Below are 25768 nucleotides of genomic sequence, written 5' to 3'. Positions count from 1 at the left end.
TTCTGCTAAGTAATCCTCTTGGATTTAGAACAACAATGCATGATGTTGCTGAGGATCACACAACCATGTTACCCTCTCTGTGAACACAGCACATCAAAACAATGGAGAGTGACACAAAAGAACTCTATAAAGCCCAACGTGTGGCCAGAATATGATCCCAAAATTTGCTATAAACTAGAAGCAGAAAAAACATTCCAGCGAGGAACAATAGATTTATTGAATTCACACAGTGGGGCCAACAATAACATCCTCCACACATGAAAACCATCTCCTGCTTCGCACTTCAAACTGCATGGAAATCTTCTAAACAACCGAGACAGTAGTTTGGGTTCTGCGAGGGAGCTAACGTGTTAGCCACGGCTTAGCCAGGCGCGAAAGTGCGTGGCGTAATAGCTCAGCATGACGTGCCCCAAAAGTTTATTCAGTATTTAACATTAAAACGGCGTATAGACTAGACATAGAAAAACAGTAAAGAGTCCGAAAATCCGACGAAAACATGAACTTACCTTTAAAACGTCACTGGGGTGGAGTTTGAAGAGTAACGTCCGCCATTTTGAGACATACACAGTCCTTTCGTTCTCGTAAAAAAATGCATTTACTTTTTTTTAACGACTTTACTTGATTGTGTGTGTGTGTGTGTGTCCACTTGGAGAAGTCTTAGTTTGTTAGGTTTATGCAGAAACTGTTTACCCTTTTTGCCATGACACTGGGGAAACAACCAGACCTGACGTAGTTTTCATTTACACCACTGAAGGCAGGAGTGAGTCCTTCAACAACATTTCGGATTTATTTTGATTGAAGATTTACTGTCACACGTAGATATCCATACTTAAGAATAAAAGAGAATATATTTAATTCTACTTTTTATGTTTCCATTAGAGTACTGTTAATATCATTCATTATTTGTATTGTGACAGGTTTGACTAGCTTCACTGTATATATTTATACATAATTATTAATGTATTCATATTGCCACAGATTTGATTAAGGGACGGCACGGTGGGCGACTGGTTATCACGTCACCCTCACACTACAGAGGTGCAGGGTTCGATTCCGGCTCCAGCCTTCCTGCGTGGAGTTTTCATGTTCTCCCTGTGCCTGCGAGGGTTTTCTCCGGGTATTCTGGTTTCCTCCCACATTCCAAAAATTAATAGTTAGTTATTGCAACACTCTAAATCATAGGTGTCAAACTCCAGTCCTCGAGGGCCGTTTTCCGTCTCGCCCCCCGCTACCCTTGTGAGGTTAAGATGATTAGAAAATGGATGGATGGATAGATGAATGTTATATTGCATTGCATTTGAACGTGTACCTAATAAAGTGTCCAGGACGGCGTATGAAATTTTACAATACAAAGCCTCAAGGGACCAAATCAAGTACTAAAGCCTCCTCATAGGTTTATTAATGCCATGCTGCATGAATTATCTTGATATTGACCATTTTTGTTTCAATGCTGCATGGGTGGCCCTCATATTAGCTTGGATAAAGACTTCACGATGGTCCTGGAGGGGTGGCGGGTAGGGGGATAAGGATCACTCCGAAACACCATCCCTTTGATTTGTCATTCCAAATCACACGTGCGGTCAAGAGAAAGCAATCACATGGAATTGGTCGTGGCGCTTGATGACTTGAAATACGCAGACATGAGCAGATGGAGATAAAGCATGAGCGTGTTGACTGACATCTGCGGCGGGAACTCAACTCTTCATCTGCTTCCAGGTCTTCCATATGCTTTGATTTCTTTTCGCTGACATAACAAATGGCACGGCGGTGAAGAAATATGAACTGAGAGAGAAAATAGCGCATGTATAAACGGTTGATTTGTGGACGCGTGGATTAGTGGTGCGCTGCTAATGTGGAATGTGAAGGTTGAAAAGACATTTTGGGCGAGATTAAGGCCCCACTGGGGCTCCATTGAAACCCAACAGATCCAGCAGATGGTGCTGCACTGAAAAAAAGCTTTTTTTATTGGCGAAATGAATGTATAAATCCATCCATCCATGAGCTGATCTGCTTACTGTCAGTAGGGTCGCGGGCATGCTGGAGCCTATCGCTCGTAAAAAAATCTGCAAAAATCTGCAGATTTATGCAGATTTCTAAAACGCCAATATCGGCCGGCCGATTAATCGGTTCGGACCTGTATGAATACTACATTTGTCTCATAAAACCTTAAATGCTGCCGCCTCTCCTTGTCCATTTTCTGCCATATGATGCAGCAAATGATCATTCTAATCATAAAATATTAAATAGAAATTTCCACCAAAGCGATGAGCACCAAATCATTTTATTAGCATACCAGTATTCCTTTAGTTTCCGCCTCAAGACCTCTTTCAGAGCCCATATCATGAAGGGATCATTTGAAGGCGGGCAAACAAGCTAATGCTAAGCCAAGTAGCAGAATTTCTTGATTGATTTTGCGCTCCAGTTTAATTAGTTGATTTTTTTTTTTCTTGAAAGCAGACAGCTGTTGTTTACTTTTCATTTCTTTTGAGTGAATGAATGGCTTGTGGAAAACATTAATGGTGACGAGCGTGGCACTAACTAGTCCCTTACCCTGGTAACGGATACCGATACCAGCCACCAATACCTCAGCCAAAAATAGTCCTCCTCACCAGTAGTTGGCACTGCAGTGTAGCAGTTTGACAAGGTGAGGGGAAAAAAAAGTGGTATCAAACATCCCAAGTGGAATGTAAGCATATTAAATTGGTGTTCCTATCACTCTAAAAAAGTTAGAGCTCCCCCTGTTGTCGTGGAGTGGCATTAGCTTGCTTGGGCATGCAACAAATGGTATCCCTTGTGCACTGCCTTTCGAAAGAGGTTGTCCAATCACAAAATGCACCCATGCAGGGAGTCCCAGAGCATGCGAAAAAGCAAACAAAAATTAAAAAATATCATATAGTAACATTCTATGAAATATTGGTGGAAAAGAAAGATATACAATCTCATTCACAGGACTTATAAAAATAACTGGAATTTGTTTAAAATGTCCGGCGCGGCTTGGATCATTGTCGGACAGGATCTTCGTCATCTTCATAGGCCTGAAAATGGGACAGAAAAGTGAAAAATGATCGTGAAAATCAGTGCATAAATGACGTCTATTAAAAAATGAATTGAAAGAAAAATTCAAATAAAGATTTTTTTTTTAATTTGGAAAAAAAAAATCAGGGGTCAACTGTCTTCAAAATGAACGAAAAAGTTCGCATAAGATAATCAAAATGTCATTTGTATCGACACAGTTGCAGCACTGCTTTAGTTTTTCAACAGGGTCAAGGTAACATCGTCTGCTGTTTGCTGGAAAATGAGGCATGCGCTTTGAGAGTGTTGCTGTGGCGACGCGGGGGGGGGGACGTGAGGGAGGCAGGTCAGGCTTTCGGGTGATAGTCAAGCTGGAACCTTCTCTCACATCTCCTTCCAGGCTGGCACACTGCAAACCGCGCGCAGCACCTCGCCGACCACAAGAGAACAACCACAGACCCCAGCCACAAAGCAGACAGCCAAATCATCAGAGACTGCGCTCTGTCTGCGAGCGCGTAAACGCCGTACCCCCGCGTGACTTCATGGAACTGGGCAACGGCCTCCGTTTAACTCGCCAGGGTAATTGAATGAAATGAGTTTGGTGGCTTTCGCGCGCTTATTCGGGTAACGCGTTCAAGAAGTGAGGTCATGAGCAGACAGTCAGGCTCCTTGAGGACACTCGGGAAAATATTTCTCAGGAGCGCGTGACGGATTCTTACCTGAAAAGACGGATCGCTTGCTGGCACCTGAGAAAACAAAAGGAGACCACATGGATGAACCGAAAACCCACAATGACACTGCAGTACAATTCTCACATTTAGGTATACTGTATCCATGCATGTATACACAGTATATATATATATATACTTACATACACACATACATATACAGCATGTGTATATGCAATTATGTAATTCATATTCACTGGCCAGTTCACGTTGTCAGCATATCTCATGTTCATGGCATCAAATCTCACAGTAATAAAATCGCACACTGCATTTTCCATGTTCACACATGCACAAATCAAATGATCTCAAAATCTTTTGGAGGGGCGGCAGATTCTCCCACTGTGATTAATTCAACGTGGCTCTCCACAGACGCACATCGCGGCCATTGTCAGCATTGTTGTCGTTATGTAAGATAAGCAGCCGCCTGAGTTATGTTTCCACGACAACGGCGGGCGGGTTATTTATTTATTTGTCATGCTGGAATTCCTCTTCCGTAACATCAATCAAAAATTCAGATGCATTTTTTTGTTTTGTTTTGCGCTCCAGTGATGCCATGAGAGTCCGTCAAGGAAATTTCACTCACTTTTGTCCTGCTCGGGCGGCTCCATGATGTCGCTGTCCGTGTCGCTGGGGATGTGCCAAGGCTGCCGGATGGCCTGCAACTGCTGGTAAAACTCATCCTGAATCAGACGCACAAACAAAACAAAAAGCATTGAGGAGGATACATACCGGTGCTCCACCGCAACCACTAGCGTCAAAAAGAGAACAGCTCTTAACCTTGTCATGCACCCTGTAACCCGATGACATAAGTTGTCCACTGTAGTAACCGCTGTCCTTGACAGGGTTAATAAAGCCTTCAAACGGTCTCCCATATTTCACGGCAGTTACATGAAAGGACTATTATGAGTGGAAAAGTCCTTTTATGCTGGATGGTGACTGTCACGGAAACCCCACACGAAGAGCACGCGCTGAGTTTCCTTCTGTAGTCGACGCCAACGTCCCCGCCGCCAACTGTGCCCGCCGAGCGCGGGGCCCGTTGGAGCACACGCTCTGACTCTCCCCAAAGCATTACGTTGGGAATACGCTCCGTTTTAAACACACTGGGTGTCCTGCTTGTCATTGTTTACTGCTGGAATGTAAATATGGAGGATTATTTCGGAGGAAACCTGGGTTGGATGGACAGGCAACTTTTGAACCAATGATTTTAATGGGGGCTTTTGCAATTTTGTGCACCATGTAACCTGATAACATGGTAAGCTGTCCACTATAGTAGCCGTTGTTCCTGAAATTATTTATTAAAATAGTCATGACGACTTGACAGTTGCACATGATATATATGATCTATGGGAGGAAAAAAAAAAAAACAGCCATCCCCGGCCTCTAACTTGATTTGGCTAAGCTCCTTTATTCGTTCAAATTGAATATTTTCTTAACACTTTTTATGTGCTGTTGCGGGAGAGTGGACAAACGTTTTTCAACCCCCAACCATCTCCAAAAAAGATTGTCCAAAAAACATTATTTGGGGGATTTTTTCCCCCCCTCAAAATAGATACTTTTTTACCTCCCAAAAAATAAGCAAAAAATAAAAAAATCCAAACAAACAAACAAACAAATACATTTGAGGGGAGATTAAAAAAAAATATTTCAAAACAAGCATTTTCCTGCCAAAGGCAAACAGTGTAACATATAACAATAAAAATAAAACTGTTCCCATGAAAAGCTGCTTTTCAAAAAAAAAAAGTTTGAGACGGATTTTTTTTCAAACTTTTTTTTTTTAATCCTCGGTTTTTGAAAAAAGTTTTCTCTCTAAAAAGCAATTATCAGAATTCAAATGAATAAGTTGGACTGAAATGATTTTTTAATATTATATTCTATTTTTTCCTGTACTTTTTTTTTCGCTTAAAAAAAATAATACTTTGTGGAATCCCGATCCAAAGTGGTCCTACCTCAGCCAGATAGGCCCGCAGGCTGGCCCCCAGACTGTCGGTGGTGCTGAGCCCAGGCGGCGTGAGCAACGGTCGGGTGTGCGCAGGTTTCCTGGTGGGTGTGACCGGGCGACTCCTGGACCTCCTGAACGTCACCTCCTTGTGAGTGTTGAATCCCCAGCGCAGGCTGTCGGGCGTTCCGGGCGTGTGGGTCCTGCTGCCGGGGTTGCTGAAAGCCCGACCGCCCGGCCGCAGGGACGATGACCCGGGGCACGCCTTGCCCGAGAGGCCGCCGCTGGGCGAGCGGGGCCTGCAGAGAAGGCTGGTGAGCGGCAGCGTATCAGGGAGGCTCCGGTGGCCCAGCGGACCATGGACGAGACTGCCGTGGGGATTGCTTCGAACAGTCATCTTGCCCACTTCTGCCAGCTTGGCCAAATCCTTCTCAACCTCTACAAAAACACAAGAGAAGACATCCCACCTCAGCAGAATAGAATACAGTTATATTTTATATATATCCATGTGTGTGTGTGTGTGTGTGTGTGTGTACAGACATACAAACTGCAACATGTCACAGCAAATCGAAACGCCGGCGACCTCGGCGGCCCCGAATCCGAAGATGAAACGGCTCCCAACGTGGAACGTGTTAGCGGCTAATAAAGACTTAAAAGCGTCCAATTAGCTCGTTCAGACGCCCGACGGGAGCCCGACGTCAGGCGTGCCCAAATGAAAACCACGCGAGGAGATCTCCGAATGGGAAAAACGACGCTTGCGGCGTCGCCTTGTGACCAAGTGCGAAGCCCTCACTGTGCGGCTATTGTGTTAGCAATATGCTTCAAATAAGTGTGGTATGTGAGAAGAAAATTAATGAGCTCTTTATAACAATGTCAAGGCCTGTGGTTGTGTTGGGGGGGGGGGGCAGGAGGGGGCAGGGGGGAGCCACATGCCGACATTCCCTCTGTATTGATAAAAAACATTCCCCAGCATCAATAGGCGCCCCGATGACTCTTTAGTCTCCTTTTTACACAGCCGTCGGTAGACATACGCAAAGACGTAAAAGTATCAGGAAAAAAAAAAAAAGATATCCTTTGATCATTTCGGGTGCCAGATTGTTTTACCCGGTCACCTCACGTGCCATATCTTTACAAATGAATTGTTAGACCTACGCCAGCTCAAATGCGATGCCTGTCAAAATCAATACAGATACACTTCAGTCACCTCAGGTGCCATTGTTCAAAAAATAAATACTTTGATCACCTCGGGTGCCAGATTATTATCAATAAATAGGCATCGATTTGAGTCGCCTCACAACACATCTTCAAAAATAAATAGTAATCCTAGAAACCTAAGTCACTTCTGGTGCCATGTTGTTCATTCAATACAGATATTGTTTGGTCACATCTGATGCCACTTTTGTGAAATATCGATATTTTGATCACCTCAGGTGGGTCGATTGTTATGAATGAATCGAGATCTACCTCGGTCACTTGAGAATCGATAGAAATTGTCCAAAACCAAATGTGTCCTGACTAGTCTGACACATGGATGACTAACACAAAGGCTTATGCTATATGCTAACGCCCCCCCCCAACCCCCCACCACAACCACACACACGCTTGCGTACCAGCGAGCTGCTTGCCCATGTTCTCCAGCTCCTTTGAGAAGAGGGGGTCCCCCAGCACCAGACCAGCTCTCCTCCCAGCTTTGAGATCAGCCTCCCAGACAGGCTGACGCTGTAGTGGGTACGGGAAGGGGCAGAACCAGAAAAGAGAGAAAGTGACTTTTTTTTTCCAATTTAAAAAGTCAAGAAGCCTTCAATTAAGCTCCTTTCAGATCATTTTCAGTCATTACTGGAAATAATGGAGCCGTATCTGCTGAGGGTGAGAAAAAAAGGGGAGGCTGGTATTATTTTACGGGCTATATAAAAACCACAGGAGATGAAAGTGTGCAGTGCGTATGGAAGATTGAAAGGAAGCGCAACATTTCTCTCTGGCTTTCAGTCGACAGTCTAAACTCAACAGTGATCACACGGCTAAACCGGGAATCATATGAAACATGTGTAGACTAGAACCTCCAAAGTGCTACACAATGTGTTTGGGAACCACTACGCTATGAGGGACGAAATCTAGACTATACCCTGGAGTGATTGCTCGTGGTTACCAGGATGATTGGGAATGGGCTGCTGTGTGGGAACCAATCCTGTGCAAGCTATGTGAAACACTACACTAGCACTGGCACCGGTGGTCGAGTCTCGGTTGCCAGTCAATCCCAGTGTGATTGTCGAGAGGGTACTTGTGTTGGAATTGATCCCTCGCCAGCGACACCAAAGTCAGGATGATTGGGAATGTGGTGCTGGGTGAGAACTAATCCTGTGCAAGCTGTGTGAACCACTGCACTAGCACGGGCAGTCTAGTCTCGGTTGCCAGTCAGTCACAGCATGATTGTCAATAGGGCATTGTGTTGGAACTGATCCCTCACCAACTACACCTAAAATTCAGGATGATTGAGAATGGGGTGCTGGGTCGGAACTAATCCTGTGCAAGCTATGTGAACCGCTAAACTAACCCAGGCAGTCTAGTCTCGGTTGCCAGTCAGTCTCAGCATGATTGTCAATCGGGCATTGTGTTGGAAATGATCCCTCACCAGCTACACTAAAGTCAGATGCGACAATCATGCCACCAATGGTAATGGCAGCATTTAACATAAAATCCTTGACTGGTTCGAATCCCGTCCTGTTCCCGTGTCAGCTCTTTCACATTTTTGTTCCTTTCAGTGTGGTGTTTTGCGGGATTCCCCCCCTCCACCCCCGCGCAGCAACACCGTAGGCGGCCGGTGCCGCTGTCATCTTAAGCGAGCCAACAGCAGCGGTTCCATTCCGACGCGTTCGATCCCAGCCAACGAGTCCGACGGTTTACACGCGAGTCACACGTTTTGAGCGGATGACGTCGTCCTCAGATGAGCTGCGGCTTTGTGGGTTTCAACGTCAAACTTTAACCCTTTCGGGGACAGCGGTTACTACAGTGGACAGCTTACCATGTTGATCAGGTTACAGGGTGCATGAAAGGGTTAAAATGAAATGACATTAAAAAATAAAAATAAAGAAATAATAATAACTCAGGGCCCACAAAGTGTATCGCCAGGTCGCCGTGGAAACGGAACATAAAGCGTCACAACAGCATCTGCCTTGTTTCACTCACAAGGCCTCGCATCACGCTCATTTTCCTCCTCGCGCCGAACAAATGAGCAGTTTCCCCCTGGCAGGCATCGTTTATGGCGCCGTCACTCAGGCAACAAGTTTGATCCAAGTGGAGGGAACTGGATCTTTTGGTAGGTTTTCTTGTATTTGCAGGGCATTTATCGCTTTTTAGTCAGGGGGGGGGGGGGGGGGCTCTGGCCAGACTAATAGTAACGACCATTAACGGGTTTTACAACCTTAATTGAGGACATGTGCATGAGAACATGTCATCATGTCAAAGAAATGTCCAAAAATAACCTGGAAAAATGTCACATTTTTTACGGCACTTTTTCAAATGATGGCCCCAGTTGCATAAAAGGAAGAGTTCCAAATTATAAACGGAATTAAAATGCAGCAATAACAAAAGAAAAAGTACACTTTACGGTACTTTAGATGGCAATACATCAGATTAATTGAAGAATAGTTTGAAATGAACAATATGCGATGATCAATACAATTGAATAAAATTGTACAAAATATGAGAAGCACCAGCAAAAATCAATCCATCAATAATAATAATAACAATAATAATACATTGAAGAGTACCATACAGATTTAAAACACTTAATGGGCTCAGTTAAAAAAGTAATTATAAATTATAAATAAATAATTTTATGCATGTGTATTTAGTAACAATTTAATCATTTTTTTTCTTTTTATGTGGCCCATGCCTCGAAAGGAAGATTAAAACAAAATACAAATCAAACAACAACATTTTGAAAATAAAATAACATTTATGAAAAGTCCCCAAATAACTGCCCAAAAATAAAATAAAAACAATATTTTTATTAAATTATTGAAATTAAATGAACCCTTTCAAGCACACTGTAACCTGATAAAATGATAAGCTGTCCAGCGCAGTACCTGCTGTCCCCGAAAGGGTTAAAAAATAAATGTCAATACACCAAAATACATTGAATTTAAAAGAAAATAAGGAATCACTTCCCACTCCATTCCGTATTCACAATTGTAGGCATAGTTAGCATAGTGGTTCACATAACTGACTCCTGCGTCTGTGTTTGAGATGCCGCGTGTTTTCGCTGATCCCGTGGGCCGGCTCACATGCCATCAATAACGTCCCCCCACCCGCCAAGACGTCGGCCCCTTTTTGCATCGTTAACCCTCTCCAAAAGCATTCCTCTCACTCTCGCTCTTTTGTTTTCATAATTGCCCCCCCCCCCGAAGACGTTTTTACGACGTTTTGAAATCTAAAAAAAGATTTAAAAATCCTGTAGCCAGCCGAGACGTGACTGCGTGTGCGTGGCAGATGCAGAACGGCTCCGCGCTAACTGCGAGCAGACCAATTCAAAGCGGCGACGAGTTGGCCAACAAAACGAGGCGGCGGCATCCGCAAATGAAAGAAAAGCTTTTGATAGTACGTCACATGTACATGTCGACCTGTAGACTAGCGCCACTCCACTATCTGGCACCTTCTTTAGCGCGACAGCCGCTAATGTGCAGCATGAGTGAAACCCGAGTGCGAAGGTTTTCCTGTCACCTACTGCAGTCATTCTGATTGAATCGCTTTATGCGGCTATGGGAACCACTATGCAACAAATGGATTGACTGGCAACCAACAGTTGAGTGATTGTCAACAGGGTGCTGGCTGAGAACTGATCCCGTGACAACTACACAAAAGTCAGCTCTGTGAACCACTACACCACCAGTGGCAAATGTACTTTGCATTCACAGATTATCAAACATATAATACTTCTGACAGCAGACTACTGTACACCATGGACTGAAAGGGGTGTGAGCGTAATTTCATCCTCAGCTACACAAGTCAGTTATGTGAACCACTACACTTCCAATGGTAGACTACTATATAACCATGCGTTGAATGTGGTGTGGAGTGGAATTGCATCCAATGCGCCTTACTTGGAAAAAGTCAGCTGTGTGAAACACTACACTATCAATGGTAGACTAGTGTACACCACGCCTGCTAGATTATAGTCAGTGATGTGAACCACTACCCTACCAATGGAAAAAGTAGTATACATTCTGAACTAATGACCAATTAAATCCAAGGTGATTGTGAATGCAGCGATGAGAGGCAACTCAACCCACACCAGCTACAAAATGGTCACATGAAGCACTACACTATCAATGGAAAATGTGCACTTCCCCCTGAAATGATTGCAAATCTATCGCAAGATGATTTTGAATCTGGTGTTGAGTGTGACTTGACGCCACGCCAACACGACGCTCATCGCGATGGCCGCCCTCCAATTAGCACGAGCTCGCGGCGGTCACATGACACTTACAGAGCTCGACACTCGAGATGGAGTCTCGCATTCCTGCAAGCGCCCCGCCGCCGCCGCCAAAGCGTCCACCCCAGGCAACGTGGCTGCGAGAAAGATGAGACCCGATGAAGCAGACGTGGAGACAGATGGAAGGTTTCTTGGCGCTCACATGAGATATCAGGCACGGCTTGTTCGGATGCGTGAGGGCGCAAAGCTTCCTGCGATCTGCTGGCGGCCAGACTGTCGCCCTGCAACCTGGGCAAGGAGACAGGCAATACGTCGACACATGATACAACTCGGCAACATGCAAAATAATGGGATACCGGTTCTCATTTACAATTGTGACGTGATTCGCTGCGATGATGAGTTGTGTTTGACAATAATTTACAAAAATTCCAACGCGATTCGTTAAGAATCATACCGGCTGTGATATGTGATTTGCAACAATTTTCTCCAATATAATCCAATTACATTGTAAATCAAACCAATGACACTGTTTGGCGTTCACTGCAAATTACGATGGAGTACCATTTATTACAATACAATCTGCGGGTTGGCCACTCTGACAGAAATTTGGGGGGGACAGAATATCCGATAAAGCGAAAACACAAGAAAGGAGGAAACCATGAATTTTTTTGTTGTTTTTTAAATAAGACTTATGGCTAGCACACGATTGTCCTGAGTCATTCTTTAGTTATGTCAGCTAGCACGCATGTATAAACACCACACGTACACACACACATTCTGTTTATACAGTATATTCAGTAAACGTGAAAAGAAATACACAGATGTCAAACCAAACATAAAATCAGTACAAACTATGCACTTAAAACCATAACATAATCCATGAGCTCGTGATCGCGCGATAAGATTCATCCTGGTGCGGGACTTGTGAAAATATCCCCGGACTGATAAGAACGCCGAGAAGAAACAAGCATGGCGCGCAGCCCAAATAATGCACTCTGTGCGGGCAGATGACGACGTGGCGTCATTGTAGCGACAGATAATAGTTATCGCGGACTGGCATCGAGGCGTCAAGACGTCGTGCCCACAGACGTACTGCACGTGTTGCCGAAGATCATATAATCTGAAAAATCTAACTGTCTGGTTTGCCATTTTAAGGCCTTAACGGCGGTGTGAATCACTGCGATACTAACGGCAAGTGTGGACTATGATTGCCAGTCAACCCTGGGGTGACTGTGAAAATGGTGTCAAAAGGGAATTTGATATCATTCAAGCTACACGAGTTATCTTTGTGAATTATGACACTGCCAAATGCAAAGGTAGACTTCGCCATCGATTTCACGCGAGTCACTCTCAAAGTAAACGCAGCTGGGTTACTGAATAAGATTAGATCCCAAGCCAGCGATATAACAGTCAACGGTGTGAACTACCTACAAGTAGTCTACATGCTGAACGGATTGAACGTAAATAACGTGATTGGTTTTTCGTGTGAATTGATGCGATACCGGCCATACAAAAGTCAGCAATGTGAAGCACTACACTATCAATGGTAAATGTGCACACTGGTTGCAAAAATATCAGCAATGTGAACCAATGCAGTACCACTGACATAAGGTCATTCAAATCATGGACTGATCAGCAACCAAACCCAAAAGGATTGAAAATGTAGAGTAGGTAGCGAAACGGACAAGCTATGTTAACCACTATACTATCAATGGCAAATACCGTGTTCACACTGGACTAAGTGCCAATCTATCCAAGGATGATTTTGGATCTTGTGTCATTCGTTAATTGATGCCACACTAGCAGCCCCCCCCCAAAAAAAAGTCAGCCACAGTGAACCATTAAACTGCAGACTCCAGGAATATAAGGGCTTACCTGGCACATCGAGAGCAAATGTTGAGCGTAACTTTGGCCTGAGGTTCCGGATGGTAGGAGCTGCGTCCCTGACTGAATTTATAGCCAGACGGAGCCAATCCGCTCACACCTTCCATTCGCAGATCATCCAGGTCCTCTGCAAGGGAGAAAAGATACATTCAGACAATGTGAACCACTAGACTAACAATAAGGACCAAGACAGATGACACCCTGGCCCGGATACACAGTCAATTTCAGGACAAGTATGGCTGGGTCATTATGCTTTTGTTTTGTTTTTTTAACTGTAATTATCGACGATGTGAACGACTACATCGTGACAAGATGAACCACTAGACTAACATTGACAAAAGTAGATGACACACTGGACTGACAATCGGTTAATCAGAGGGGAATTATGAATGGGGTTGAGTGGGAAATTATACAAAAAAAGGAGCAATGGAAGTAGCCACTATGTGAACAACTACACTACAGCAAGGTGAACAACAAGCCTACCAATCACTGAAATAATTTATACCCGAAGATTGATTGCCAAAGAAAAGGTAGAAAACACCCTGGACCAGTCAATACCATGACGCTTGTGAAACAGGGTGTGGAGTGGGAACTGATCCCACAACCGCTACACGAACACACAACCTCACCCACGACACTTATACGCACACACACACTTTGATGTGAGTGGTGGCGGAGACACATTTGTTTGGCTTTGTAATAAAAAGCAGTTATTTTACAATTACGTTTCTTAATGATGTCTTTCCAATGGTGGACCCCCACCGCATGCACGCACGCACGCACGCACGCACGCACGCAGGCAGGCGCGCACGCAGGCAGGCGCGCGCACACACACACACGCGCGCACACACACACACACACACACACTGTGATGGGAATCAGATGTCACAGCACACACATCACAGCTCTGTGGATTAAGGAAGGTTTTCCAGAAGATGGTGTAAACCTTTTAACTGCTTCTAACCACACTTTTTATTCGATTATTGATTTTTTTTTCTTTAGAAGCAGAGATTAGGGTGCCGCAGCAGAATTTGACATCACGACGTATTAGTCATCATGCCCGGGTCAAGTGACACCAGCCACCATCATGTTTGAAGGGTCGCCAGAAGCACGAACCGCAGGAAGCGGGGTGCCAGCGAACAAGCGCCCCCCCTAGTGGACCAAAACAGGAATGCATTTAATTGGGTAAAATGAGAATACTGTAACAAAAAAAGCTATTCGAAAAAAATGCTAAATGCAAGAGAGAAAAATGCTCTCTTTCCCCCAAAAAATACATAGATACTCACACACATACACACACACACACACACGCCAAACAAAAAATATTTGAAAATAATTTAAATGTCACTGTTGAAACTTGCTACTTTTTAAAGTAATGTGAAAAAAAATACTGATCGACCAATAAATTAGAGGAAAAAATACTAAACTGAAACAAAAATGCAAAATATTAAAAGAAAAAAAATCCCAAAACAAACTAAAAGAAAATTGTACAAATACTCTGGAAAAATAATGGCAAATTGTCAGATGAAGCATACAATATTGGATGAAATAAAAAATATTACATTAGACAGACATAAAAAAAAATTTTAAAAATCTGTGATGACACACATCCACCACTAGAGGACAACCAAATGCTTCTCAAGCCAATTCCTCACTCCTGTCCCTTGTCCTGACACAATCAGGAAGAGGACAGCAATAAAAAAGATGATCCACAAACACAAGAGAGAGAGAGAGAATGCGTGTGTGTGTGACCAGGCAGTACTCGGGAACCCAGGAGAGGCGATCAATCAGCCCTTTGCGGATCAATAATTATGGACCCGGCGGTGCAGAGGCCATCAGTCATCTGTGGCACAAATTCGGTCTTTCTAAATGAGCACCACAAAACCTCGAGTGGCCTTCCACTCCCACCCGGTCTCCGGTCCGTAAAGTGACATTCAAAATCAAACAGATATGATTCAGGCAAAAAAAAAAAAAACTGTTGTGGTTGCTCAGTCCAATATGGCTAAAAAGTCAATATATGTAATAAGAACCTAACATCTGGCAACTTACCCAAAAGTTCCATGGCGTCGTCATCGTCGTCGTCGACATCCACCTCGTCGTCGCCGATGGACGGCGTGAGACTGCGGAGCGGGTTCAAGGACTCCTGCGACAACATGGCGGCCAGCAACTTCCTATGATGCTGCTGCTGCTCCATCAGTCCTTTGCTGCCTTTGGCCACCGTCTTAAGACTGAGCGGGTGGGCGGAGGGATGGAAGACAACCATTTGTGAGTGTGATTGTGATGACGACCACGGAAGAGGAATTGGCATTTGATGTCATGTTTCGGCAGTCATTTGGAAGGGACAAAAATAGATTTTTCACTCAGGCTGCTAACTAACTGATTTCTCCTTCAGCCTCCAGCAGCCGAATGATATTAGCTAAATCATGTCCCGCGCATGATTTATGGTTTCTTAGCCTCGTCGTCCTCTAATTAGTCACATCACACTCCAAACGATGTCACACGTGCACATTGACATGGCAAAAGATGTGGCAGGTTTAAGGAACACCGCCTTGAGAGGGGTCGGGGAATGACGCGGATTAGCACGGCAAACGTTTCGATAACAACTTCTGCATGTGTACGGTAGCCTCGAGCAACAGGCGGTTCGTTCTCGTTCCAAATAAGCTTGGCGCTGGATAGCCTTGGAAATGGGATCACATTACGTTAGTTCAGATGGAGGAAGAGGAGAGCGAAAAAGTCCGCCTGAACGACTTCAAGATTCATTTGTCGGAATTTTAGGTGACGTTTTTCGCACATGCAAATGGTACGCTCACTCAATACCTCATTCGGGAAAACCAAAATAGATCATTTTGAAGGAATATGAGTTAGTGTGTAAAATGGTAGTTTAGAGAAGAGTCAAAACGGTATAAAAGGATTTTAGGAAGCCATTTGGAGAGTAGGTGGGTGGGTGCGAGGGATTAAATTTTTTTGTGGTTGGAGCTATTTTGAGAACATATTTTTTTAGAAGCTTTTTTTTGAGAAAGAAAAGTGATATTTTATTTACTGAGTAATTTTGAGAAAAAAATCAAAGCTGATTTTTCATAGAGCTATTTTGATAAAATAAAATAAGTATGTTTAGGGAGTGATTTTGAGAAAATGGTGTCAAAAATGTTTAAATCAATTATTTTAGAAATAATGCAGCAGAGGAAAAGAAACATCAGACATTTTTATCTGGACAAAAATATTAAAATGATAATCAGGAGCAGTTTTGAGTAAAAACCTTGAGCTACTTCCATACGCACAATGAATATTGTCCTCACATTTGTCTATTTTGAGGCGAAAAATAAGAGGGAATTGTTGTAGGAATCCATTTTGTAGAGAGAAAAAATTTGTGGGCGGAGCTGTTGCATTGTATCTTCTTCTGAAGTTGTATGTGGACGTAGAAGACCAACCTGGCAAGGGGGAATCCGTCCCTACTCCAGCAAACGTCGTTTTTGACACGTGGAACCGGGGGCCGCAGCATCTCGGCGGCCAGCGGGTCAGCATCCTCCTCGGCCCGACCAATCCACTCGCCCACCACGCGAGGACGTAGCACTGAGTTGAAGCCTCCCAAGTTCTACACGAAAATAACAAAAGAGAATTTCAAGAATTTCAGTTTGTGTATCATGATTGCATGCCTCATTGTGTGCTTCTGGCTTCTTTTTTTTTTTGGTTTGTCTCTCCAATTTTTATGGAGACCGAAAAATATATTTTTTTGTGTTTTTTGTCAAATTTTTCCCTTTTTCTACATATTTTTTGTCAGATTTTCTCAATCTTTTTTTTACTTTTTTTCCCGAGTGAATGCAATCAGCTTATTTACAAAATATATCGAAAAATTAGATTTTGTCATTTACAGCGAACCAGTTACAATAAAATGATTGAGAAAATACCTAAAATTTGAAGTTTTACTTGACCAATTTTAGAGGAAAAAAATAGCAATTGTAATTTTAGTTACCTTAATCCTAACCTACAACGCAAATCACCAGTGACTTGCTAACGGTTATCATCGATAGCCATTTTAGACGTGATGGATATATGGAGCAACACATGTAGACAGACAATATAACAATCTGGTGACCATGGCTGGAACACCAATGGAGCAGCACAGTAAATTGGACTGCAGCATAAAATCAGGAGGTACGAACTGAATAATGTCTCAAAATGACAAATCAGCGTTACCTGACCAATGTCATCCGATGTGGTGATACCTGGGAAAAAGAAAAAAAATGAATTAAAGGGAAAGAAGACATCAAGAGTCCTTGTGGTCTCATCAGATCGTCTGTTTGATCCTGGATGGGATTTCCCTCTGGGGATCTGACGGTGACACTGACAGCAAAAAAAAAAAAGGTCGCCTGCTGCTTTTTACGACTTGTACGTGTCAAGATGAATGAAAATGAGTGAGCGGTCTCACTGCGAGAAAGGCTCTCCAGGGCCCGGCCCAGCTTCTTGCTCTCCAGCAGGATGTGGTTGAGCTCGTCCAAATCGCGGCCGTCCCGCCAGTCCCACGACGGACACTGAGGCACTGACAAAAACACCACAAACTGATCGGAATACACACACAAAAAAATGGACAGTTACACAAAATGTCAACTCAAGGGTGTGTCCATTTACGCACACACCTACTAGAAAACGTTTTGCCAAAGTACGGTGGCCCGAAAGGAACCAAATGTCCTGAACAAGTCCTTGCGTTATTACCTCCAATTCACTTGTGTGACACGGAGAGGCCAATCACGTTCACAGTCATGTTCGCTTGTGTGCTAATGTCGCATCCGCCTTCCATTTTTCACGAGCTCGGCGCACCCATACACCAAAGAAATGTATTTTTAATGTCATGGGATTCCAAGTGGAGGTGGAACAGGCACGCATCACCGCCAACCAACGTGCACGTCTCGTCAAGCGACCAGTATTTTGGTTTTCAGCGGCTTCTCACTTTGGAGCCTCATTCCTTGCCGGGCTTGACCGCAGCCTGAAATAGACTCACGGCGCCGCCCGCGTTAAATTATTGAAATGATCAACATGCTCCACATTTGATCCAGCCTCGACGTCTCAAGTGTTTTCGACGCACTGCAGCACATTCCCAACATTAGGTATGTCGGCAAGGGCCAATCAGATCCAACAAAAAAAGCTGCACCAATTACTCTTTCTTTTGTCACAAACTGTTGGTAACTGGTACGTTAGCTTATGCATTAATGCGTATTTTTTAAAAAAGTCATTGCAGTCATGTTGCAGCTGCAGTAAAACACATTAAATGAGTGATAAAGAACGTGTGCAGGCGCGCGTGCGTGCGATGCAACACACTGTGACAAATTTCAATTCAAGATAATCACATCAAATTAAAAGGAGGGATTCAACTCGGTGGGGAGTGTGACAAAGAAACAAGCCATACAATTACTCCGACTGGGCTAGATTAACAACAGATGGATGGCAGCGACATCAACTGACGACTTACACAACTTGGATTCCGGCGAGGGAGGCGACAAGCTGGACACGGCCAGGTCACTTTTGGACTTCTTGGGTTTCCTGGGGTGAATTTGCCACGGTCTGTCATTGTGGCGCAGCTCCCGTCGAGTGTTTTTGCTTTCTTTTGAACACACACCAAAAAGAAAAAGTTGTCACACAATTGAAGAAACAACATGGCGGAAAGAAACCAAGTATTAAGACTTTGTTACAGGACTAAATAAACACTAAAAAATGTATACCCACCCGGGGAACTTTGGGCCCACAGCGCTGCCGATCCGGAGAGTGCGCGGTGCATCTTTCCGGGGCTGTCCTGTTTGCTCTGAAGGTGGTCGATGAGGAAAGGAATGGGACGGTCGGGGGTCTCACTTATCAGTTTTGTCATCAACTCCTGCATGGGTGCAGAAGAGGACAGGAATGACCAAAAAAATAATGGAAACAGCTAGCATGCTAACAGCGCTAACAGCTTATCAATAATGTGACTATGGTGACGAAGATACAATTGGTATGCTAACAGATACTGTCACGATATATACTAGGTTTATATTCCACCAAGTAACCAAGTACTAGTTCAAATAATACTAGAAAAAAGGCTAACATGCTAACAATTGGGATGCAAACATATACAGTAGAAAGCTGACATGCTAACAAATGGTAAGCTATCATAGTTAGATCGAACTTTGAGTAAATAAAAGGTTAAAGGCAGACCGCGAGGATTACATTCCAACGAGTTGGCAGTTATTAATTAAAATGAGACTGAATGCTAACGTGCTAAGAGCTTGTTTGGTACCATATACAGTAGAAAGCTAAGAATCATTGTACAAAAGGCAATTTTGAGCAACCCATTGGGATTACACTTCACGCTAAATATTCAGGTTCTAAAATGTGAGTCTGGTAAGATAACATAAAAAATACAAGTTGGACACTTCAGGCACTAAAATGCTAACATGGTGACATAAAGCAAGACATTGACTGTTGCCCATGAATGCCAAGTAGTCATGTCATTCAAAATCTTATATGCTAATTGGCAAGCTAAATGGTGAACGACAATCCTTTGTCGATGCGTCCAAGTGTCCGGCTCCACAGCCAGGAAAATGAACTCTGTTTGACCAGCTTAAGCCCTTCGTACTGCAACGTTCCAACATGTGCAAAGCCAAATCCACCAGTGGGAGGAATGTCCGTCCAAATGACTGAGTTCAATATCTGCAGGCAGCTCACGTCTGTACTGTATCAAGAAGAAGAAGGGAAAAAAAAGGCAACCAGTCGCGTGCCAGCGTATATTGATTGCCCGTCCCATCTGGCGTTCTGAATGAGCTCATGCGCGCTAATGCAGTGGCTACTATGACATCAGAGCAGAAGACAATAAGCATGGCCACTCTGTATGCCGACAACACGAACGGATCACAACGGAAAACAAGATGCGTTTCTGCACCCGAGCGGTCGTCGGGCTTCGACGAGAACGAGTCCGTTTCCATGCGACGCTAATTGAATGTCTGTCCGTCAGCCAAGAGATGGATCCCGTGTCATTGGAAGCTCCCAGCAGGCGTAAAAAGATTCACAATGACAGCCCTGACCTGCTACATGGGCGTCCCGCAGGGAAAATAGAAGGTCAAAATGTTGTAGTCGAACCTCGTGGGGAACATAGCTGAACCAACACCCCTTTCGTAACCCTCAGATTGACTGGCGACCAGTCCAGAGTGTAGTCCACTGGCACTGTAATGGTTCACATAGGTGACTTTCGAGCAGCTCATATTAGCTTGATTCCTCTTCAATTCCCCATTCACATTCACCCCGAGACTGGCTGTGGCGATGAGGTCAGGGGTTGTCTAGTTTTGCCATTGATAATGTCATGGTTCACATATCTGACTTTCATGCAGCTGGAATCGAGGCACATTCAATTTTCCCATTCACAATCGCAGGATAATCGACGGGCAATCAGTCCAGCATGTACTCCACCTTGCCCATGGGTAATGCAATGGTTCAAATGTTGAACTGAGCCTGGAATGCACTTTTGCCACTAGTAATATAGTGGTACACATATTTGATTGATGCAGTTGGGATGGGCACAAGACCATTCTAATTCCACATGAAACTTGTAAAGATCAAAAATTGATGAATCAATTTATGGCTGCCATCCGTTGTGTGAGCAAACCATACAATTCATCGGCATGCTCCTCACGACCGCGCAGTCTAGCGCAATAAAACACAGACATGCTCTCATCATGGATCGTCCTTGTGTGAAACAATGTCTCTCTCTGCTATGATAACTGTCAGATATAGCGGGAGAGGCACTATTTACCTGCTTGTTTGTCAGTGCAGCCATAATTCATGTTAGCTGGTGTGAAGTGACGTGCGAGCGGATGATAGATGCTTGTCGTTTGGGGAAGGTGGAAAAACGAAAATACGTCATCAGGGGAAGAAAGATGCAATGAGTCATCCGGATGAATGCGTGCATGAAAAACTACACTTTTACATCATGCAGTTGCATCTCCATATGTCGGTTTCAAGACGTTGGGAAAGGTCTGAGAGGTGAAGTCTTGGCTTCTTCATGGATAATGTGGTGGTTCACAAATTGGACTTTTGTATAGCTGGTGAGGGCTCTATTCCGTATTCACAATCACCCCGCAATTGATTAACAATTGGTCAAGTCCGTTTAGTTGAATCAAAACAATGCATGAAATCTATATATCGAGCTATCTATACATATATTGTGTGCGTATATTCTTTATCCTCTGCCCAGAAGAACTATTAGCATTAATTCCTTAGGAAGAATTGCTGCATAATGTGCATCAACACACAAGCAGTACATTACTACTAATATTACGACAAGTACTATGGCTGACATTGCCCATCCAGTGAGAGAATGTAGGTCGAGGTTTGCGCATGAGTCAGTGTATGATGGCACACGTATGCTAACCCATTAGCATGCAGCCTGCGTCCTCTTCCGGGCTGCCGTCCTTCCACAAATCACATCGTCGCCGCCCTCTCCCAAAACCGTCCTCACACTGGGCTTGCTCCATTTCTCTCTGTGACACATCCTCTAAACTCTCCCATGATGCACTTGGCCTCGAGCTGCATGTAATTACTCTTTAAAGCTACTGTCAGAGCAACGCCTCCAATAAAATGTTATTTTAAAAAAGTGATAAAACTCCTCCCCCAAAATCAAGATGGAAAACTTTTCCTGCGGCAAAGTAGAAAAATTTTCAAATGACATTATGGCCATCATTTTGTCTTCCTTCACCGATGGCTAAACCGGTGGATGGTCGTTGAAGAAATATTTACCCTTGTGTTTGATCATTTCCATCATATTTTGTGTCATGTTGTCAAGTTCAACAAGTCCATCCTGTCATCGTGAAATATCATTTGAAATGGTTCTTCAAGGTTAAAGTCAGTTTGCTAACCGACTCGTGTTGCCAAATGAAGTTCCACCATGTGCTCATAAATTGCCAAAAATGTCCACCCTGTCATTGCAAAATATCAACTGAAGTTCAAAATGTTTGTTAAGTCGCACAGTCAGCTTGCTGACTCAATCATGTTACTATGTGCTCATTTAATGCTAGTATTAGCAACAACAACAAAAATATCCACTCTGTCATTCTCCCCTGCCAGCAAGCTCAAATATGTTGCAGTTTGCATGTAGGCTTTCTACTTTCTATTACAAATAAAAAGGTTGGGACCCAATATGCATTTTGAACAGCAAAGTCTCAAAAGCACCTTACGATATTGGCTCAAATCATGATGAAAATGACAAATAAGCTCAACTAAAACATGCTAACATAAAATGGGAAAGTCATATTCTTTATCCTCTGCGTAGAATGGCTATTATGCCATACTGACAATCTGAGAGGAGATGCAATGTCTCATTGAAGATTGCAGCATTCTCTTTCTCAACACGGCTCCAACACCGTACAGAACACATGCTCATATCCCCACTTTTTTTTCATGACATTGCCCCTGAAAGATTTGCAGCTTCGTTTTACGCCAAGTTGAACCTTTTCTGTGTCTTTTGCAAAAAAGCCTCCTCATCAAGTCACGATCTTCCGCTCGATTGCGCTTTATGGCGGAGGAACTCTCCAGGGTTTTCCTGCTGGGGCTTTCTCCGTTTAAAACTAAGCTTATCTCTTCAGGGTCGAGAAGGATGAAAGATAAGGTGATGTGCGACTCATGCCGCATTCGGTAACTGGAAAGTTGAGCTGTGGAGTGAACTAATAGTGCTTATTTGTCTGGTTCCGAGATAAGTAGAGGAAGAAAAATAATGCCGATTAGCAGTAAAACGGGCAATACGTTTGACTTGATCGTAATTGCGAAATCTGCACTCCGCTGTGATTGATGATGTGACTTGATGCGTAAATGGGCCTGCTCAGCGGTTTCTCGTCGTCCCGTGGGTGGCGTGTGCTTGTTTTCTTGTAATAAACTCAACTGAAACATGATGTCAAACTTCATGTAGAAGTGCATATAGTTGCGGAGACAGCCAACCCAAGCTTAGTTCAATGGAAATGGAATATGTGGATGGATGCTATGTTGATGCGTCAATTTTGAAGAACCTCCTCATAAAATGAAAAGAAAAATCTGAAAAAAAGGTGTTCCTCGAGGTTCAACACTAGACCCACTATAATTCACCAACACTAACAAGTGTAATTAATAGAAAATCCATTTTTAAAAAAAATCTAAAATTTAAGTGGTATGACGGAATAAACTTTTTTAAAAATGTTTTTTCACAACAACTGATCATTCCCACTAAATACACAACACTAGGTTACAAATAGCATGGCTGACGTCATGCCATCCTTGAAACTTAATCAACACACTGGGACTGTGTGTGTAATGAGTCTTGAATGGACATCAGGGGTGGGTGAGTGTGTGTTGCATAAAACACACACCTCTCGCACATCTGCTTAGCATGCGCTTCCTCTGTGTGTGTGTGTGTGTGTGTGTGTGTGCAAACGTAATCACAAAGTGCTGACATGACACTTTGGCGCATTCAGCTGGTAGCAGCACGACACCACACACACACACACACACACACACACACACACACAGCTAGAAAATGCGTGTGTGACCGTGATGGCGCTATTTGTCTTGTCTTGCTTTTAAGCAATAAAAAGCCCACAGTGGTCACACGGGTTCAACTAAACAAAACAGCGCAAGTGCGCGGTTGCAAATTCGGCCTGTGAGCAGCTGCGGGTTCGATACCTCTATCCCTGATCCCTACTCACAGCTGACTTGCACTACAACAACGCACAAATAATAATGCAGAAAAGATGGGTAGTATACTTTAAAATTAGCTACCTAAGAATATGCATGAATAAATTCAAAAAAGTTCACGCACCTAACCCAAACAACATAATGCAGTAATTTATTTATATTAGCAGCTTATTAAAAAAAAATACTGAACTCCTAAATGAATTTATTTCAAAATATTATTTAAAATGAGCAATCTAATAAATATATACACAATCAGAAAAAACATGTTTAGGTTATTATGAAATGTACTGTGATTAAAACAAAAAATAATTTTAAAACAAGTATATTAGGCAGACAAGTATAAAAGAATGAAAGACAAAAAAAGTCTAAAAATGTAAATAATTTCAGGCCCTTGTAAAATAACAAAAATATGTATTGTAATCAGTAATCCAAAAATACATCAATCTGCAAATTCAGTCCTGTATGAACCATGAATTTAAATAAAGAAAAATGTCAACTAAATGTGCAATTAAAAAAAAAACATTCTGACAAATAGCCAAATAAAACCAAATACGGGAATTAAAAATAAAAATGCAATCATGGTCTAAAAAAAAATCGTAAACATTCAAAAATTGACCAAATCGAAAATATTTGCTTGGATTAAATATGCTATGCTCAAAAAAATAGCAGTGCAACACTAAAGATTGTTCTTATAGTGAGATGCTTGCTGACAGCTGCGGCTGCCCATGAGCAAGGCATCACCATCTGTGTGTTTACCCCCCCAGTTTAACGATATCCGAATACATGCGAAGAACACAAGTACGCCCAAAGAAGTTCAAGTGCACTCACCTCGAATAAGGGTCCGATTTTGTTCCTCTCCAGATAGGACTGAATCCTGGACTGTTGCGGAGACGCCATGGAGAAAGTGCAGAGGGGGTGGGAGACTGCCGGGAGAGGGGGTTGTGAGGGTGGGGATCTCCCGTCCCTCTCTGAAGAGCTTTCAGCGGGATGAGTTCTTCCGCTGAGCCACTGCCGTCATTCGTCCTTCAGGAGTGGAAGACCAGATGGAGCGCTGGCTGCCGCCGCCGCAAGCTCCTCACAGCCCGGATCATCTCCGGCTCGCTCCCTCTCGCTTTAGGAGGCAGCGAGCATCCCCACAAGCGGCGGAGGTTTCCAAGTCTTCACGCCACCCACTCTGGATGCAAGCACACATGGACTGACCGCTCTCCGCGTCGACCCCATGCCCACCTACCCAATTCTCTCTCTCTCTCCCTCTTGCACACGCGCTTTCTACAAAACGCATGCGCACCACAGCGCCACACATTAATAAGACACCCTGCTTAATTTGCTCATTAATATTCATAAACTGAACTCACCTCACAGGATGTCGGCAACTCGTCCAAACTCGGCATCAATTAGTACATGTTGGTCACGAGCCAGCCGACAGCGGGCACGTCATTAGATACACCTGCGGGATCCATTAGAGAAAATCAAGTTCGGTTGACTGAAAATCGAGACATATTTTACTTGAGGTCAGATAAACAGTTGGTCCCAAGCAACAACAGATTTTTATTTTTTTGGCCAATGCGGATTCAAGTATTTTGCAGAATAAAATTCCCATAACCACATCAACCGATTAATTAAAAATATATACAGTATGTATTGAATTAAATAATTTTTTGGACCCCTAATGCTTGCAAGAATAAAGATATGTATGACATGAAGAGGTGTAGGGTTCAATTCTGGATCCCCGTGCCTGCGTGGGTTTCTCTGGGTAGTGCGGTTTCCTGCCACATTCCAAATACATGCATGGCAGGATAATGGAAATTGTCTCAAGGCGCGATTGTGAATGTGCTTCGTTGTTCGACTCTGTGTGTCCTGCGATTGGTTGGCAACCGGTTCAGGGTGACCCCGCCTACTGCCCGAAGACAGTTGGAATTGGCTCCAGCACACCTGCGACCCTCGTGAGGCAAAGCGGATTAGAAAATGGATGAATGGAATATTTACTTTCTGAAAACCTACCTCGAGTCATATATTCAAAATATCATAACTCAAAATCAAAACTTAAACGGTGGAGCTTTGAGATAATTAGATAATCTGCTCATCAAAAAAAAAAATAAA

General features: G+C 43.4%; 1 protein-coding gene across 4 annotated transcripts; it reads right to left on the bottom strand.

The window, feature by feature from the left end:
* Positions 1 to 1941: 1941 nt before the first annotated feature.
* Positions 1942 to 25696, bottom strand: c21h8orf34 (chromosome 21 C8orf34 homolog). 4 transcript variants are annotated; one of them, XM_086101763.1, is made up of 15 exons: positions 24497 to 25696; positions 18710 to 18854; positions 18456 to 18587; positions 17418 to 17528; positions 17186 to 17214; positions 16420 to 16583; positions 15041 to 15219; positions 12983 to 13118; positions 11310 to 11395; positions 11162 to 11244; positions 7287 to 7395; positions 5687 to 6114; positions 4324 to 4420; positions 3732 to 3758; positions 1942 to 3035 (listed from the first exon to the last, which is right to left on the bottom strand). In XM_086101763.1, the coding sequence occupies exons 1-15, from the start codon at positions 24563 to 24565 to the stop codon at positions 3028 to 3030; spliced, it is 1803 nt and encodes a 600-aa protein (XP_085957889.1). In that variant the 5' UTR covers positions 24566 to 25696; the 3' UTR covers positions 1942 to 3027. The 4 variants fall into 4 exon arrangements, with proteins under 4 accessions (XP_085957889.1, XP_085957890.1, XP_085957892.1 ...); XM_086101764.1 differs by lacking the exon at positions 24497 to 25696 and adding an exon at positions 19682 to 19919; XM_086101766.1 differs by lacking the exon at positions 24497 to 25696 and having other exon boundaries at positions 17418 to 17547.
* Positions 25697 to 25768: the final 72 nt, after the last annotated feature.

This window comes from Hippocampus guttulatus, chromosome 21 (assembly GCF_054856545.1).
Source record: "Hippocampus guttulatus isolate MCC_2025c chromosome 21, RoL_Hgut_1.0, whole genome shotgun sequence".
Classification (NCBI taxonomy): Eukaryota; Metazoa; Chordata; class Actinopteri; order Syngnathiformes; family Syngnathidae; genus Hippocampus; species Hippocampus guttulatus.
Note: the sequence above shows the minus strand (reverse complement) of the source record. Positions and strands in the feature narration are given on the sequence as shown.

Coding starts and splice junctions, on each gene's coding strand:
- c21h8orf34 (XM_086101763.1), bottom strand. CDS start 24,565: ATGGCGTCTCCGCAACAGTCCAGGATTCAGTCCTATCTGGAGAGGAAC. Junction 13,119..15,040: donor CGACGCCATGGAACTTTTGG/GTAAGTTGCCAG, acceptor TCTCCCTTGCAG/AGGACCTGGATGATCTGCGA. Junction 7,396..11,161: donor CATCTCGAGTGTCGAGCTCT/GTAAGTGTCATG, acceptor TACCCACTACAG/CGTCAGCCTGTCTGGGAGGC.